This window comes from Coturnix japonica, chromosome 1, assembly GCF_054131305.1.
Source record: "Coturnix japonica strain WE chromosome 1, WE-NBRP24, whole genome shotgun sequence".
NCBI classification, from domain to species: domain Eukaryota; kingdom Metazoa; phylum Chordata; class Aves; order Galliformes; family Phasianidae; genus Coturnix; species Coturnix japonica.
In genome coordinates, this window is record NC_140663.1 from 84158876 (window position 1) to 84178057 (window position 19182).

Here is a 19182-nt window from a genome sequence, read left to right on the forward strand (position 1 = left end):
TGCAAAGAAATGCAGAATTTTCTTAAAGCGGTGTTGTCAGCTCTGGATCTGCATGAAAGCCTTTGCAAAGAACATTATCTTTTAATTGAAACTCCATATCCCAAAGATACTGTTATTTGGCGTTTTGTTAATACTCCTGACTTTAATTTACAAAGTAATTGTGTTTCACACAGTGTTACATGTCCTAAATGTTTTCTTGGCACTCTCCATTAAGTTTAGTGCAGAACGAGGACATCTTTATCTTTCAGAAATTCCTTTGAATAGAGAACAGGTGATATTCCTTCCACTTAATTCTTGCAATTGCTTGTATACAGCAGACACTGCACGGTACAGACACACAGTTGCATTTGAGCAGAGGAATCCCCATACCCGTGGTACCACGTTGCCACGTTAGGTGCTTGTTTGGATCTAGGAACAAACATGTGCACTAAGCTAGGGGTACAAGCACCAGTCAGGAGTGGCTGGACACCGCCTGGCTGCTTTCTTATCTGCTCGGCTGTTAGGCAAAGAAATGGCACAGCTGTGTGTGTGCAGCAGTGAGGAGAGCAGTTGCCTGGCGTCTACATTTATCAGGCCGTGATGGAGGCTGCAGTGTGCAGGCTGTATTTTCAGAGCTCTTGGTATCTGAGCTACTGGAGCCACAATTGTACCTCGGGGTGTTGTGCAACCGCCTCCTCCTACAAAGGCAAAACTGTCATTACCTTAATGTCTGTTGCGTTCTCTGTACTTTCCATCTAGTTAGTGCGCTGGGGGATGAAAAAGCCTTTACGAATATTGAGATGGTGTTACTTGACGCTGCTGACAAGACATTAGTCTCTGAGATTACTGCCAGTTGTGGTGGTGTGCTTCTTTTCAGGCTGGAGTCAGCAAAGGACAGGGAAGGTGATTGTTGTTTCCTGTGGTCTCCTTGCCCTTTAGCTGCAAGGTTTCACGAGCAGTTTGGCTCGCTTCAATTAGGTTAGAACTGTTTTCTGTCATTACCCAGGCAGCACACTTGAAGCCAAGCACACACTTTGTTGCAGGGCTCAACAAGAGAATTAGTGTGGATTATCTGCATGGAGCTGCTGGTGATGGAAAGCGAAGTGTGTGCTGCCGTGCTCCAAAGTATGGTTTATTACTCTGATTTGATCTGAACTGTTTGGCTGAGATTTCTGCTGCAAGCCCTCTGTCTTGGATTAGCTCTCATACTGGATGTGAACTTTGGAGTTAGTTAACTTAGGATCTCTTTCTCTGGTGCTCTCTGATGCATACTCTGCAGAATGCAGCCTCCTTTGTGATGGGTAGGGCTGTGCTTTGTCGTGCTTTCACTCTTGGAGACAGAGGTGGGAGCCTGCACAGGATGCTGTGTGTGTGCTAAGGGACAAGCATGTGTGGTAGTGGTCAAGACGTGGACGCTTACTTCCTTGGCAATTCTCAGAAGATTTGAGAAGATCTCTCAGGCTGTGGTTCTTGGAGGAAAATGGCTTCTCTGGCCTATTTTTGGCTTCCTTGAAAAAGAAGCTCTTAAACACCTGTGACTGTTGGGGTAGTTTTTTTCCTGTCTTTTTCTTCTGTTGTTGTTTGGGGTTTTTATGTTTTTAGATAAGAGAATCTGCCTCTACCTTCTTTATGCAGTATTCATTCAGCCTAAGGATGAACAAGTTTTTATGAAGGTAGGAGAATCCTGTGCAAGGTCTTCCAGAAGGATCTCTGCCAGTTCTTTGTTCACGTCTTCATTCCTAACCCCTTTGAATTCGACTGCTGTTCTCCAGCTGCATTGCCACTCCTCAGTGTTCTCTTCCACTGACTCTATAGATGGCATTTCTGCTGCTGTTTCATGCTGCCCCCTCTGCTGTCTTCTGTAACAAAGGTAATCAGTAAACGCAGTATTTTCTGCTGCTTTGAAGTGGGAAGCTAAGAATACCTGGGAGCGAAGTCTTGGCCCATCCTTGGTGGGGACAAGGCATGTTCCTCTGTGCACTGCTTCCTGACCTGTGGCTCTGTGAAGCGTTGAAATACAGCATTTGGAGCCTAAATGGGAGGGCTACCTCTTCTCAGCTACATCTCTGTGTCATCACATGGAGGCGTTTGTCTTACGTACATATATATATATATATATATATATATATATATATATATATATGAGACCAAGTGTGCAGTACCCAGGACTCAGCTCTGATGTTAAGATCAGCAGCACAATGAATGTTTGTATCATGAGAATTTTAGCTCAGAACCTTCTTACAAAGTCTAGAAAGCAGCCATATGTGGTGGTGAAATACAGTTACTTGTTTGGGCTTTTGCTTTAGGGGAAAAAATATGATTGTCTACCGTATTCCTAAAATATGAGACACATTGATCTGTGCCATGCTCCTAAATGCTACTGCCTTTATAAAGAGAGTGCTATCAGAATCCTGTGGAAACTGAAAGAGAAAAATGGATGTGGTGTCTAGAATCAGATGCTTGATGACTTCTTACACAGAGGAGCAGAGAATGCCTGTACATGCAACTTCAGTTGTGACTGCACCCTTGATGCTTAAATGTGTAGCTCTTATAATTCCCGCCTGCTTAGCAGGTGGAAGTGCAAGGGGAGTTTGGTGTGGAGCATCGAGTAATTCCGTGCTCAGCCAGACCACGAGATGCAGTTCAGCCTCCCCTGCTGCTTCTTTATATAGCTTTGCACTGCGATCTGCTTTCATACAGTACTGATTTAAAGTTGTCATACCAGGTTTCTCATCTTGTGGGCTGTGTTTACTCATTGTGAAAACTGCTGCTTGAAGGCAAAACACTGCAAAATGTAATCTTGACAAGTATCTTGTTGCTGTTGCGAGGAGGGCATAAATATAATTTCATTTAGTTTACTTTGGGGAAAGTATTACGATCTCACTATCATTTATTTCCATTATCCTAAGAAGTCTCACTTTGTGTAAAGGTGACCTATGTAGTCTTGTGTTTAATGTGCCTGCAACCATTTTATTTTTTGTAAGGGAGGGAAGTTAGTGTATGCCATAGCAAAGTAAGTCCAGAATGCTGGACTGGCCAGGGCTGACAATAGCAGGACACGGGGAAATGGTTTTAAGTTAAAAGAGGGAAGATTTAGGTTGGATGTTAGGGGGAAGTTCTTCACTAGGAGAGTGGTTAGGCCCTGGAACAGGCTGCCCAGGGAGGTTGTGGATGCCCCGTCCTTGGAGGTGTTCAAGACCAGGTTGGACGGGGCCCTGGGCAACCTGATCTAGTAAATGTGTATGTTTGGTGGCCCTGCCAGGCAGGGGGGTTGGAACTACATGATCCTTGAGGTCCCTTCCAACCCGGGTCATTCTGTGATTCTGTGACCCAATTCTTGCAGTACTGCTAGAGTGGGAAGTAGTCATAAGCTCTTCTTGCCTAAGGAAGAACTTGGGATGTCTCTATCACAGTGCCAAGAAAGTAGCAATTCCCTTTCCTTTTATCTAGCTGTGATTTTGGGCACTCCTTGTTTTCTCAGTTGTTCCCCATGAGCATTTTTTCTGCCTTGAGGCTATGCTCCTAGATGTATAATTTTCCCAAACCTTGTAATTAAAGGGGTTCTTGGAATTGAGGAGCCCACAGACTTGGAGAAGGCTGAGGAAAGGGAAGGAAATGGAGTAGTAAGTGTTGACGTTGTTTTTTGTTGTCAATTTGCTGGGGATATGTTAAGGCTTCTTTATAGGCTTATAGTCAGATGAATGCGTGAGAATCAAGTGAAAAGGACGTGGAGGCAGAGTTATACTGACCTCTTCCAACACAGAGGTGTATGTATGAGTGCGCTGGGGTTGGTGGTTTTTCAAGTTGGTGGTAACTTTCTTGTCACAGTTTTGTCACGATTTTGCAGGTTCAGCTGAATGTGACTGCACTGCACTTAAGCTAAATTTTTCAAGAGAAATAACGAAGCTTTACTAAGTGCTGCAGATTCAATCACTAGCAGCTTTTGTCACTAGTTGTGTGTGCTTCATCTTTTGTCCTTGTAACTTGTAGCTGACGGGGCTTTTCCAGATCCAGTGTAAAACCGGGGCTCATCTCACTCATCTCATCTGACTAGTCTCTCCACTCCTGAATTAAAATATCCTGGAGGTTCTGTCCTGCCTTGTCCTGCATATTGCTCTGTTTGTTCAGTGTTTGGTGTTTTCTTTTAATCCATGCTTCTTGACCCAGGCTGTTGTGTTACAACAGTAGTGTGTTTGCCGTTGCGTAGCATCCTGGGATGTTCGTGTGTTTTTACATAAATTTAAATAACTTTCTTTCTCAAAAAACAAAAAAATTCCCACTTTATTAGTGACCTTCCAGTCTAAAAAGTTCTACAGAAACAACTGAGCTATTTATTAACCCTTCCCTTGCTGCTTATTTCCTTCCCTCTTCAGATTACACGCTGACGGTGGAGGCGGTAAAACTGAAGCCGTTCTTTGTGGCAGGCCACACCTTTGAGATGACGTGCAAAGTGTCCTCAAAAAACATCAAGACGCCCCGCTATTCTGTCCTCATTACAGCAGAGAAACCACTGACAGATCAGTCAAATCCCAATGGAACCACTCGCATAATCTCCTTGAACCAGGACTCGGTGGTGAGGCTGGAAGACTGGACGGACCAGACTCGTGTGGACGGCGTGGTTCTGGAGAAGGTCCAGGAGAATGAGTTCCGCTACAGGATGTATCAGACCCAGATTTCAGATGCTGGGCTGTATCGCTGTGTGGTGACTGCCTGGTCTCCGGGTGGCGGTGGCATGTGGCGTGAAGCAGTGAATGGCTTGTCCAACCCTATCCAGATAGACTTCCAGACATCAGGTTGGTACTGAATTGATGAGCGTGGGTTTCATCCAGAAAGGGAGGAAGTTCCGTGACACTCTTCCAGTGGTTTTCCTGTTTCTGGGAAATGACTGTTCTGGAAATCAGGAGGCTCTCCAGATGGTGTGATGGCTGAGAGCTTTGTTTGCTTCTTTGGTGGTACTTTTGTCTTTGGAGCTATAGGCAGTTTACAGAAAGACATTTGATAAATTAGTTACAATCATAACCTGCAGATTTTCCTTTATTAATGCAGGTTTTATGGTCCTGCAGACTCAGAGCTCCAGTATGGAATAATTGCTGCCATATTTTCTAACTTCATTACTAGATTGCTGTTATGTAACAATCTTTTTGGAAGAGCATTAATGTAAACTGTGTTTCTGTTCCAAAACAAACCTGATTAGCATAGTATTACACACCTTCTTGTTGATGTAATTGCAGAAAATGGTCAGGTTAAGGCAAAGGCAGCATTCCAGAAAGTGAAGACTGTATGGAAGACTATAAAGACCTCTTGTGGCTGGCATTCAAAGCTCCACAATTTAGAATAAATTTCATTACGTATACGTGCATCTTGTTCCCCACGTCTTCGCCCATTTTCACCTGTACAATACCCCGCCTGGTGAGATTTTCCTAGAGAAGTGTACCTGTCCTGGTATATTTTTGGGGTAATAGAAAGACTGGGGCAGAGTTGGTTTGGATCGTCAGAGATGCATCAGATGTTAACACTAACTTCTATCATGCTTTGGAATTGGGAGCTTCTGCAGAGTTGTTTTTTTAATAATGGTGTGGAACTCTTTGAGGGAGAGGCTTCATGATTTGCTAAGCCAAACTTGTGACTTCTTGAGTGCTTTTGAAGAGCTCTCAGTGTAGCCCAAGGGTACATCCTTTTTGGAGCTCGGTGGTCAGCTGCTTTACCTTGAATCTGCCTTCCCTTGTTCCAATTCATAAGCACAACTGTGGTGAAAGTCTCTCCTTATTTTCTTCATCTGAGTTCTCCTTCATTCTGCTTATAATATTGGGCCTGTTCTCTGAAGATGTGGTTGTAACTAGGCTAGAGCAGCTTGACTTCTGGTTGCCTCGATAACTAACGTAACTATTCTCTACCAGGTGGTTTATAAAAACACTTTTTCATAGCAGATGCACAGTGATGAGCACAAGGACTGAGCATAGAGGCAGTTGTGCAACGAAGGCTTTGCGTTATGAGGAATTTTGAAGTGCATCATCCTGATAGAAACCCTAACAATAGCCCTGCCAATAGCCTTGCCTGAGCTGGTTGGAGAGAACTTAGTGACTCAGCTCAGTGCCTATTTCAGTTCTAGATCATCCCTGGTTGGCTTCTTGTTTAATATTACGGTGAGTTACTCTTCTGTAAATAACCCTTATGCCTGTGTTCCAAATGCCTCTTGGAGTGATATTGTCATAGCTGAATATTGCTGTAGATTTGTTATTGTTTTGAGAAGGTTTAATGGAGTGTAGGTTCAGCATTACTGCTCTTAAAACTTGAGTAAGACACAGTGGGAGAATGACACTTGCAAAGAGTCAATGCAGAAAAAACAGCAAGAATTAAATCTGTTCCAAACTCCTCCCCTCCAAGGTCTTACATGAAGGCTTTCCTGCACAAAGGCTGTGGTTAGTGACTCTCCCAGTTAGATTTACATTATGTCACTTTGAAATCTCATCCAGAAAGTTTGGCAAGATGCTATTAATATCCATGGTTCAGAGGGAAACCTGTGAGCTATGCAAGGGAGGGAAGTGAGCGTGCTGCAGTCTTGACTTCTTTTCACTGTCAGTTTCTACTCCCTCCATCTTTGCCCAGATAGGATTTCCAGCACACGGAGTGAATGAAGAAAGGGAAGCAGCCTGCAGTGCTGCCCTTGGAATGTGTGAATTCCAGTGGCAGAGCTGAGCAGGGGGGGAGGAATGGTCCTGAAGTCTGGTCAGCCGTTCTTCTTTACAAGAGGGTGAAGACAGAAAGTAGAACCCAGGCATAATTTACTGGAGAGCCATTTCCCAAAATAATCTTGGCATGCAGCAAAATCTGACTTGAAATACCTTTCTTTCTGCAATTGATGGATGAACTTTGTGTCCTTGAGTAGTTACTCAGATATCCATGCTGGACATTCATCAGTGGATATGATGGTGACACATGATGAGCGCAGTTAGAATGGATGCTGGCAGACTTGCTGTCCTAATCACATACTCCTTCCCCCACATTTTCTGCTTGTCTGCAAAAGTGACGTTACATATATAAAGGCTGCTGTGCTTCCTTTCCCTTAGCCTTGCCCATCTGTTGTGTCTTATTACTCTGTTCTGGGCTCAAACAGCAGAAATTAAAAATAATTGTAACTAGATGTGCGAGACAGAATTTGTTGTGAGTGTGTGTTATCTTACATCACTGTTTGCTAGGGTGTACTTTTTTCAGTGTAAGCCATGACCAAACTGTGACTAGGTCAGGGAGCCAGAGGTAAATGGCACAGCTGTGGAGCAGCTATAAAAGTGCAGCTCAGATATCATACCCTTGTCTCGCATCTCTTATGGTACAGGAAACTATCAGTTTTGTTCTCCAGAAGAAGAAGCAGGTGCCAGATTTTTTCTAAGGGGAATGGTGTAAGGCAGATCTGCTGAGGTTGCTCAGGTTTTCTGGGGATAAAGGGAAGTTCTCCAAAACCAGAGGGAAGAAGTTAATAGGAAAAGGGTCAGAGAAAGCGGAGAGGGCCATGCAGCTTTGAATAAGTAAAAGATGAGAAGCACCTCTCTGTTAGAATCTGGGTTCAGTGGGGATTAGTGATGAGTGGTTTATGAAATAGTTTGCCCCTTATAGTAGGATCGTCTTGCTAACAGTTTTCCTGGCTGTAAGGGTCCCAAAGTGTAGCGGAACGGCACTGTAAGTGTGACTGTTGAGAAGACATAATAATGCAGTATTATGTCAAAATTAAAAGGTATTCCTGTCTACTATTCCTCTAGTTTGAGGACTTGGTCTTAGCCAACATTTTCGGTTTGCATCATGGGGGGGAATGAGGGGCAGAACAGATCAATATGGATGTAGCATTTTCAGCAGAAGGAAGTCCTTAAAGGGTTTGACATGAATGTTTTAGTGGTGGGAGGAATTTATTTCTCTGATGTTTTTATTGATCTCTCTTTGGCATGGGGTGTGGAGGCTTGGGCTGGAAACCCTTCCTTCTAGTCTGACTCCCTCCCAGATCTCCGAGTTGTGATGCTTCAATGAAGGGCTTTTAGTGTGTGTACATGTTGTGCAGTGTGACCTATCTGAAAGGCAAGAGGCCTGTAAGCTTTTTATATATATGAGCTGGGGACTGCACACATGAAACTTCAGGGTTTCCTGCCACAATAGGCTAGAAATGTGGCAGCGCTCTGAAATGTTTTTCCATGAACATCTGTGGAAAATGTCTTGCTCAGATTCTTTCCATTCAAGGCAGAGCTTGCTGGCACAAGCAGACACCTCCTCTCTTCTTTCTCCACTTGCTGGTGCAAAGGGACATATTTATTCCATTTCAGTTTATGATCTGAAACGTTAATGTAGAGGCATTTGCTTGAAACTTCCTGAACTGAAAAAAAAAAATTACAAGTCATTGTTGTCTGCTGAATTATATAAACTGGGAGTCGGGGGAGGAGAAGGAGGAGCCTAGTAAGCCATTTGTTTTCATATTTTCAATCAATGGCAGATTGTTCTCTGCTGGATATATTTTAAGACTAGAGGGGATCTTGAGAATCCTCTGGTTCAGCCTTATGAATAACGTGGATCGCTAGACTAGCTTTATAAAATGAATGCCTGCTGTATGTCTAGGGACTGTAAGCAAACTAAGCTGGTTCTGGGTAGAGTCAGGAGGAAGCCAATCCAGTATTGAAGCTTTAAGAAATACTCTTCTGTGCTGCTTTTGGTTGGTTCAGTTTCAAACAGAAGTTCTACCACCCGTTTTCAAGGGTTGCCCAGCAATGTGAGGGACAAGAACAGCTAAGAAGTGCTTGTCTTGAGATTTTCTCTTAATTTCACTGCTGAATCTGTGTACAGGTATTTGGTACAAATGGTTCCAGCTTGCCTGCAGCTATTTTTCTATTGTTGTTTTGGCTTGTTTCTTTTTTAATGCTAAAGCACCTGGTCTCTGTGAAATCCGCCTAGTTTATCCTGGAGTTCTTCTTTGGTATTCATTCTTTAATTTTCTATCCCTTTCAGTCTGTACCCAGCAACCCGAGTTAGTGTTTAGGTTGTCTTTGCCCACTATACGCTCACAGGAATTTCCACAGAAGTGACTTATTTTCCTTTGCCTTGAGGGAAGCAGGAAGAAGGAAGCTTTTAATCTTGTATACAGAAATATGTTATGAGGGAAGATCATTTGGAGCTTGGCTGTGCTCTGAGCTGGCTTCCTCTGTGCCATTCAGCAGAGGGCAAATAACTCTGGAGAGGCAAAAATGAAAGAGAGCTCTAAGGGAAGCATCTCAATGAAATCTTCAGCTGTGGATTACATCTTCATGTGAGCTCATTGCTCAGCAATGTATTATCAATCTCTTTGGAAGAAGCTGAGATAAACTAAGCTGCAGAAATATGAGCTAAGTATTGATGTTGAACTTGCAATTAAAATGATGCCCTGTACTGACCCAGGGAGACACTCAGATGCAAGAAAGTAGATTAGAAATGTTCTTAAAGGAAAGAAATCTTAATCATGGAAAAGAATGAACAGGAGTGCAGCAGAAACTATTTGGCAAGAGAGACTGGTATTTTCCAGCCACAGCTAATGGGCAAGAGCATGCTTTGTCACGGTGTGTCTTTGTGCCTGCATGCATTAATTCTGGAAGTAGAAACCACAAACTTAAACTACTGGGGTCTTCTTCCAGTAATAGCTGTTTTGAGGCTTTGGGTGAAACTTGTTGGGGAACAGCTCTGTAAAAGAAGCTGGGAGAGGGCTGAAAGGAAGCAGCATGGGTGAAGGAGCTCGTTATCTGGAGAGAGGCAGATCATGGAATCCTCAGTTCGAATGGATGATCTGGTGCCAGGGCAGATATGAGTAATCTTGGAAGATGGAGAACTTATGGATTGCATCTGTATTTTCCACCTTGTGGTCCATGGTGCTGGCTAATTGCAGGCAGTGAAACTGCATGCAGTGATTGCTCTCTGTGCTGGGTAACGGGCTGGATGTGGGGTAATTGAGTGGAGAAGCCTCCAGAGTCTGGATCTCTGTTGCCAGCCAGGTTGCTTGACCTTTCTGTGTTCCACTTTGTCTGGAAAATCAAAGTAACTCATTTTTGTGGACAGATTAGACCTTGCAGTGAGATACTGGCTAAGATGAAGTAGAAAAGTCCAAAATGTCATGTAGGACCTAGGTAATTAGGAGCTCATCTATTGTAAATCCAGATGTTGACTGGCTTTTGGTTATTCTTCCTCCTTTCTCCCTTCTTTTTCTTTAAGGTGTTTGGATTACTGAGCTGTGAAGGAAAACAGGGAAAATAGGGTGACAGCAGGTAAACAGGGCTCAGGGTTTTTTATTTTTCTTCAATGTGTAAATCCTTAAGCAGAGTTAACTGAATAAACTTGAACTCCCCCTTTCATCTTCACAAGCATATTCAGGATGAATCTAGTTGAATGCTAAATAGTAAACCAGACTTGGTGCATTCTTTTTCCTTCATTTATATGTGGAAGAAATACGCTTTTTTGCTGAATGCTGTCCTTAGGTTTTGGGTCCTGGAATTTTCTGCTTTGGTTATCTGAAACTGATGGCTTGAGCAATGAGAACTGCTGCAAAAGGGCATATTCAGAAGAACCAAACAAGTTCTGATCCTGGAACTTGGTTTCCTTGTAAGAACTTCTATACCTGTGCTAGTAAACTTTAACTTCAGTTTCTTTACTTTGTTTAGAATGGTGGTGATTTTCAAACACATAAATGTTAAGGAAACTGTTTTTATTCCTATCTTTACAGCAGGTACCTTTTGATATAAAATTATTATTACTTTATTAAAGAAGAAAACTTTTTTTTAAGAGCTCCTTCTAAGCTTTTACACATGGTCATCCTGTAGAGAGGAGCAGTGTGTTTGGCATAGTTTACAACACAGTTCTCAGCAGAGAATGGCAACTTGGGGTGAAAATGGCTGCTTAGCTCTTAGAATTGGGATTGCTGGTTTATTTTGTAACTCTGCTTTTTAGTTTCTGAATTAGCTGAGGGCATGACATTTATCTTCAAACCTGAAGTTATTCAAATCCAATTATTTTTCAGCTTTCAGCCTACTGAATAGATTCCCTACACTTAACTTTGCTTTGTTCTTGATGAGCTTTGCAAGTCATGCTTGATCTGTGGACCTTGCACTTGAAACTAAATTCCAGCTTGTTTATTTTCTGGAATTGCAGCTGGCAATAACAGGATTTCAAGCTATTAAGTATAGATGGCAAGGTGAGTAAAGCCATGACGTCTGTTGTCTGCAGAGTTCTATTCTTGCCAAAGAAGAGTTCGTTACTTCCCCAGCCCACACCTGGCAGAAGATCTTGTATCACACATGCCTTGTGAGGTCCTCAAGATCATCAAGTGTGCTTGGAAGCATTGTCTGCTCCAGTGCCATTTTATGAGGCGCTAACAGTACAGGTGTTCCCTTAGATAAGGCAGTGGATTTGCTTGTAACCTACTGACAGAGGGGTTGGCTGCTGTTCTTGTTCAAGACTGCTTCTCTCATCCCCTTGCCAGACAAGTTCAGCTGAAGCCAGATTACATTGTTCAAACTCAGGCCATTAATCAGGCAAGTCACAATCAGGTTAAAAGCAGTGATGGTCGGTTTTTTTTCTTTAGAACAGAAACAAACAGAAAGCCTAGAACCCTTCTATAGAGGAGGTTGGCAGGTCAGTGACTTTTCATGAGGTGCAGAGGAATCTTCTCAGCTTCTGTGAGTCTTTTGTAAGTTGTGTAGTGACTACAGCTTTGGCAAATGTACCTTATGTTGGAAGGTAAGGGATTACATGGTCGTCTTGATCCAGCTCAGGGCTAAATGGTGTCTCTTGCAAACAGGCTCTTGTCTTCTCGGGTTATGTGGAGGAGTAAAAGCCATAAATGAAGAGGCTTTATTCTGTCCTTTTATGCCTGAGGACAGCCTGAGGCCCAGAGCATGGGGCATGTAGGCAGAAAATATTGCTAAAGAATTAAGGTACTCCTCTTGAGAAGCTGCAACTCCAGTTTTCAAGGCTAAGCCATTAAGAATTCAATGTAAGGAAGATTACTTGCATTTAAAAAAATACATTGATTAAGAAGAAATTTAATTCCCTCTTTAGCTTGAGAAGGAAGAGCTCAGCCCTTGACATACCTCTGGGCTCTGTCAAAATCAAGTCCTTGTAACATGGGACAGTGATTTCTCCCCTGCAGTTACACATGGTAATTTGCAGGGGATATACCCTGGTAGGAAAATAACCAAAGGGAAATAACTGTGGCTTACTAAAGAGAAATACAATCATGAAATGATAGCGAAGGTGCTGCTTTGCAGCTGCCTTATTGCCCAGGAAGCTTTGACTCTATGTGGGAGGTAGACAAGAGATGAACTTGCAGTCCCAGAACTGAGGAGTGTGCAGTGATGCTGCATTGCCATGATACTTCCTTTCCTGGCAGAGACACCAAACAACTCAGCACTTACCCTAATGATGTTTGGATGCCAACAGTACTCAAACTCCACTCTGCATTAGTGTTTTTTTTGGCAGGCTGGGGTTAGAATCCAGTATCTGTTGAATGCAGTAGATGACTGGACTGTTGATCTGGAAATTCTGTACATGTACTTTTCTGTCTTTTTTTCACCCTGCCAGGGCAGGGATAAGACAGCCCAGCCTTAGCCTGACCAAGTTGGGACCACATCACATGAAATACCTTGTTTTAAATAAAGAAGAATAATCAAGTAGGATGCAAAGTCAATATGGTTGTAGCGTGTGTCTGATACAGGCAGGGGCATGTCAGGATACATGAAATTCCCATAGAGTTTGGACAAGGCTGAGAAAGCAGTCAGTCTGATATCTTTCTATTTCCCCGGGAAATAATCCTGTCATGCTACTTCCCTTTTACTCTTGCTTCATGTGGGCAGCTTACAGTCATTTTTTTAATAGAGGTGACTTCTAGTTGGGGAATGGGTATAAACCTCTGGGATATTTGTCCACATACTGTCCTCATATACAAACTGAATCTGCTTCTGGGGCAGAGAAAGCTGTAAGAGGTTTATGGTTTAACACAGCACAGCGGATTGTGTGCAGTGGAAATTGTTGGAGAGGAATCCTGGAAGCCACAGAGTGATTATTGCAGTGTAATTGTAATTCATTTCTTAGTGTGCTGTATAATCTCTGATGAAAACAAGTCAGGCCCTTGTAGCCTAGAACAGCTTCACCGGAGATGAAAGCTCTAGCTTCATGGCATCTGCAAGTTTCTTTCCTGAACCTCGGTGAGTTCTTAGTGCAGTTTTCCACATGAACCTGTTAAGAGAGCAGGGGACAAGTGGGTTGCTTAGCTGAATTTCTTAACTGTTCTCTATCAAAAGATCTTTAGCAGATTTGAAATTTGCAATTTCTGTACTTAAACAGTAACATGTGGGAGGAGGGAAGATCTTCCAACAGTTTACTTTTCCTGCCCAGATTACCTTTTTGTTCTTGTTGTTGCTTCTGCTCCTGTCTCAGAAGTAGCTGAGCCAGTTAATGACAGCAGCTAATAGAATCTAGGGTGTGTGAAAGCTGTTACTTCATAATCTGAATCTCAAGTTCCTTTGTGAACTCCCTGGCCCTTTCCCCCAAAGCCATCCCAGAGACCACCATTGTCAGCAGCTTCCTTTGTGCTCATCTCTTCCACCTTGTTTAGAAGAGAAATAACTGTGAGTATTTTGACATGTTCTTTGTTTTCTGCCCTGTGAAACAGAGAGTAGTAGCAATGTAGGTGTATCTGAGGAACTGATTTTGTGAATTTTGCATTGGAGATACATTTGTCAAAATGAGGGGAAGTTTTGTTATCATCCACATCTCAGAAGTCAAACACATATGCTGTTACGGTGTCTGAGCATTTCATAACAGCCCAGTGGTTTTCGTCATTACCATCATCACTTTACAGCTGAAGGAGTTACCATACCCTTGGGCACTGAGACATCTTGTACAAAAGAAGCTATCTGTAGCAGAGCCTGAAGGAAAACCCACAGCAAAATGTTATCAGATGCACTTCTCCTATTGTCTGTGTTTCAATTCTGCAGAAGAACCACCTGTACTGTTAAATTAATGGATTGCTCTAACTGACAATTCCTATTGACAGTGTCAGCCAAAATGATCTCTGCTGGATTAGCCTGAAGACCTGAACTTTATTCTTCCGTGAGAAGTCACCAGTGGCAAAAGGGCTCATTTTGCACAGGATGGTGGAAGGCAGACTTGGTCGGTGACTTTGTGCTGTGTGACAGGCCTGGCAGATTAGTGGCTAAAAATGGATGAGTGTTTTGCCCAAACTTGCAGGATCGCTTATCCTTACTTCAAAGCTCAGTCTCAGCAAACAAGTAGAGGAGAATTCAGTACTGTACAAGAAAGGTTACGGGCTCTGAGGAAAAAGCATATCATGAATAATTGTGGTTACTCTTTTCTAGGTCCTGTGTTTAATGTCTCGGCGTATTCTGACAACCTGACAATTTACCAAGGTGAACTGGCAGACTTGCTCTGTATCATCACAACAGATGGAATGACACTAGAGCCAGGTATTTTGACAAAAATAATTCAATTGCTTTGTGATTAAATACTAGCAGCTACAATGCTCTGTCATTTGAGTGAAGCTGACTGGGAGTAGCACTGAAAATCCTACAGAATTAGATAAATAACAAGAGAGAGTACTTGCTTTGCACAGCCAAGTTTAAGACAAGGTTTGTGTTTCACACTCTTGGTAGAAGGAAAAAAGTGTTCCTGTTGCTAACTCTGCCCCTGTGCTGTCTGTACAACTGACACCAATGCTGGCAGTCTCTGTCTGCAACCACTAGATGAGCATGGGAACTGTTCCTGATTCCTTTAATTAAAAAGGAGATATGTTTGCAAAACCTTCACAGTCATCTGTAAGCAGTCTTAAAATCACCTGATCAGTCAACTCAACACTTCACAGTGAATTTGAGGCTTAATGTAAATCTAAAAATCATAAAAACTGATTACTGCAGCCTCAGTACTGAGATGGATGTTAATTCCCATTGCTGTCAGAAGCAAGCTGCCTTTTTTGCATGGGAAGAAACACACATACCTAATCATTGTGGGAAGGACAATGGGCACTTGGAAAGCAAACATTTGTGAAGGGCTGAAAAGTTCAGAGGATTGCTCAAAACTGAGCAGCTTGCCCAACATTGCCTGAGCTGCTTTTAATCATAATGCTGTGTGAGCAGCTCTGGTTACTGGACTCAGTTTGAGTTTGGAGCGAGTTTATTTTTTTTTTTTTTCTATTAAGTCATGTAATATATGTGAATATATGAAATGTTTAGAAAAAAACTATACAAATATAAATATATAAAAATATGTACGTATGTATCTAAATGTAAAGATGCCACAGTTCTTGGGAATCTTTGAAATCTGTGCACAAGCCACTACAAAAATGGTGCTGTGTGGCAAATGTTAGTAATGAGATGAAGTGCCAAGCTTAGTAAAGGTTCATCACTTGGAAATTGCAGAATGTCTGTTCTGTGTTAAATCTGAGTGTAACAGGGAGGCAATTTGCTAGATTATGGTTCTCTGCTGCCTGTGGAAACATGATGGAAGTCTGTGGATTGTATTACTGAAATGCTTGGTAAGGAGCAAATGCTGGGTGAACTTTATTCCTGTCAAAAGATTAATAGTGTGGGATATTGGACAGTCTGCAGCAATGTATGTCTGTATGTCTGCTCAGCAGAATGCCTCAGCTCAGTTGAGCTGTTCCCATGCTCTTGCAGGTATTGTTGCAAGGCAGTACCTCCAAGCAGCTGGCTTCCTTTGCAGAGAGAGCAATAACTGCTAGCAGGGAGCAGCTGCTGCTTCTGATGGTGTTTTACAGCTAAAATAAGCCTGGGGTTGCCTTGTGAAAGAGACCTCAGCATCTCCAACTGATTTCGAGCTTGAAAAGAGGCCACTCACTAACAGTGGGGCTCACCTACTAGTACATTTGAGTTTATGATGCTTTTGTGTGTGTTTGGTGTCTTGAGACGGGTAGAAGGACTGATGGGTAAAAGATAATCAAATAGACTGAAATAAAAAGGTGGCCTTTTCAAGGAGCTGCTGATCGGAGAGTTAGACTTAAAGCGGGAAGTTCCATAAGGGATTATGAATGTCTGTTGAATCAATAGATGATACCTGTGTTTGGAACTGTTGCCCTTTTCACACATCATGAGCATCCAGTGCAGAGCTGTAAATGTCAGCACTGCAATCTGTTTTATAGCTGGTTGATATTATCTGGAAGAGGCAACTCTCTGCTCTGTGGTTGTTTTCTGGTTATTGTTGTTAATGTTTGGGGTTTCTTTTTTTTGTGTGCGTGTTCTTGTGACTTATTTCTCTGTAATGGGGCAGATGAGGCACACACAGTGGATACCTACAGAAAGGAGTCAAGAAGTGTGATATTGTGGCAAGTGTTGGGGGAACATGTTGTTCTCTGCTCTGAGCCTCCAGTTGCTGAATGAGCAAGATTTGGGTCTAGCCAGTCATGCTCTGTGTTTCTGTGTGGTGAAGTTCCATCTGGGCATTTCAGATGGCCCTAAAAAGCTGATGCCTCTCCAGTCCTTGCTGGTCTTCTGGTTGAGACTGGCAGCAGAGCTGCAGGAGGCATCTGGAATCTATGTAGCAGCTGTAGGGTGTGCAGATTTCCCTTGTCATTCTGCATTCTTAGCCTTCAGGGTTGGAGGGGAATAGAGAAGTTGGATAACTAAGCGGGTTGGGTAGAGATGGTCCTTAAGGGCTCATTTAGCAACAACCTGGTGTAACCACTTGACTTTCTTTCCTCCTGTATCTCATCTCTGATCTGAATCTGCACTGAGTAGGTATCACAACATAGTTCACCATTCTAATGGAGAGTTTCCTTTTAAAATTAATACCAAAACACTAGACAGACTGAAAGTAACAGAGCTGTTTCATCCCAGCAGGGAAATGAGGTGCGTTGTTGGGAAAAGCCTACACCAGATAACGAGACAGGAAGAGTAAGAATTGTTAGCATCTCCTAGAAGAAAACAGTTGGCAACCATGACTTTTCAGGTTGGGAACTTGAGAGAAAAGCAGAGTAATAGTTTGTGCACACTGCTGTCCTGATTATATTCTGTGGGTTATGATGGCTTTCAAGAGGTCTGCTCTTCTGGTGTTAGATCCACCACAGCAGTGTATTTAGAGCAGAGAAGGATCAGGGAATTTCATAAGATCTTCTGTTAAACGCACTTCCTGGACAGTTTGTATGCACTTGATATGCCAGCTGGCTCTGCTCTTGTACATGAGGCACTCAACTTCTCAGGCATGTGAGTAGATTAGTATGTATGCTTTATATAGGAATATGAAGCGTTGGGTACCACCTCTTTCCCCCCTTCATGCGTACAGTCAGAAAAATAAAGTACTTTCAAGGAGCTAAGGAAAAGTTAGACGATGATCTTTATCACTCTCTTTCTCAGCTCCATTTGTTTCTAGAAGCGTTACTTACGGGTTGGTTCCTCCTCTAGTAGAGGCGATTCACCATTGTGTTTCTGTGAGTATGCACGCCCACCCTGTGGGAAACTTTCAAAAGGGTTGAAAAGGTTTTGGCTGGACTGCTACGTGGTTTAATTTCCTCTGTTTCTCTGAGACCCTGCTGAAGTGGAGCGTGCTTTACTGAGCTCAGTACGTGGCAGCAACCATTCCATCTAAAGAAGTGCTTCTTTGGCTTGGCAGCTATAGCTGGTGTTTTGAATTTATACAAGGGGAGCATGTGTTTGTCAGGGGGGAATAGTAGTAGTACTTCTGTGCCCTGAAGATATAAAAGCTGCTTCTGATGTTTCTGTTGAATACACGTTTTCACAAACGATCTCTCTAGACTTCCCAGATCACCCCTTCTTGGGCTATGTGCATAGGGATTTTAAAGTGTTGCTTACTTTGCCTGAAAGAGGTGGGTTTTTTTTCAGTCCGCTCCAGACAGACCCAGTGGGTACTCTGGAGAATTTAACAAAACCAGCTTGTTTACCTCTTGTATGGTTTGAAGTGGTTCGCTCGGCTCTCTAGGAAGCCCTATTCAACCTCATTTAAATGTAGGAAACAAAAAGGGTCTCAAAATTGTGATTCAACAGTGTAACAAGATGCTGAGAGAGCTCCATTCTAAGTAGTGGAAGTGTATGGCTCCTAAGAGCTGGTCTAGAAATAGGATTCCCTGTTTCAGGAACTGATTGGCCAGGGAAGCAGCTAAGACCCAGACAGCTTAGTCCTGTGTGTCAAATCGAAATATGCATAAAGATGTGCTTCACATGTTGATGATCCTCACTAGCTGAGGAGGGGAAGAAGCGTGGCACCACTATTACTCGGCTTGCAGGGCCTCTGAAGCACCCAATTCCCAGACTGCGTTTGGTTATGGAAGGAGCTGAGTTGCAAGAGCTGCTGCTGACACTGAGGTCCTTGATTGCCTTCTGAATGATGATTTCCCAGTGCCAAACTCTCCCCAGTGCATAGATGCTTATTGTCCTTACTGGTGGAAGAAACCTTTGCAGTGTTAACCATGCGTGTGATTCCAGTGGGTGTGTTTAGTTTTTTGTAGCCTGAGGATGAAAACTGAGTGGCTTGTCACCATATGAGGGGTGTGTGGCGTTCTGCAGATGCTTTTGGGAAGCCTTGCATGTGGCCCGTTTTACGTCAGTAAAATCACATATTTGTTAGCACTTGGGAGCTGCTTGGAATGTTCATCAGTGAGCTGTAGAGAGCGCTTGATTCATCTCCTTGTTTTGCTAGATTTGAAAAATGTGAGAGATATAGAAAGGAATCAGATGACTTTGCTGTATGAAGCTAGTTCGAGGAGGATAGTGACAAAGAGTTCTCAGAGCCAAATCCTCCCTCTGACTGTTTGCAGTGAGTCACTAATTGCACGCTGTGTATACTGACTAATAAAATATGTTGGCATAATAGTTGTCCCATGTTGTAATTACTGAAGATAGATTCAGCTATTTCAAAACGACAGCAAATGTTCACATTCATCTTTGCATGTTGAGGGAAGAGAACCTCAAATTACTGACTGAAAGAAGTAGTTGCCTGGGCATCTAAAAGCTATTTTATTGTGTTCTATTATTTTTCACCTAACTTATTGTTGAAATCTATTTTAACAAATGCAGTGGTGTATTCGGTGCAGTTGGACTCAGCCTGGAAGGTATCCATGTGTTCCATACTGAAGCACAGAGCAAATGGCAGTTTTGATCAACTTCCCAAGGAACTGGTCATTCCCAACAGGGCTGCCTGTGGGCTAACGTTACTGCCTTATTT

At 42.8% G+C, this 19182-nt stretch overlaps 1 protein-coding gene across 3 annotated transcripts in view; it reads left to right on the forward strand.

Moving 5' to 3' along the window:
* PTGFRN (prostaglandin F2 receptor inhibitor) overlaps window positions 1–19182 on the forward strand; it is a 64538-nt gene that overhangs the window by 38561 nt on the left and 6795 nt on the right. For all 3 annotated transcript variants that reach the window (XM_015879527.3, XM_085547062.1, XM_085547066.1), the window contains exons 6-7: window positions 4353–4772; window positions 14352–14459. In XM_015879527.3, the coding sequence (XP_015735013.2) occupies window positions 4353–4772; window positions 14352–14459 (528 nt within the window). The remainder of the gene's footprint in view (window positions 1–4352; window positions 4773–14351; window positions 14460–19182) is intronic.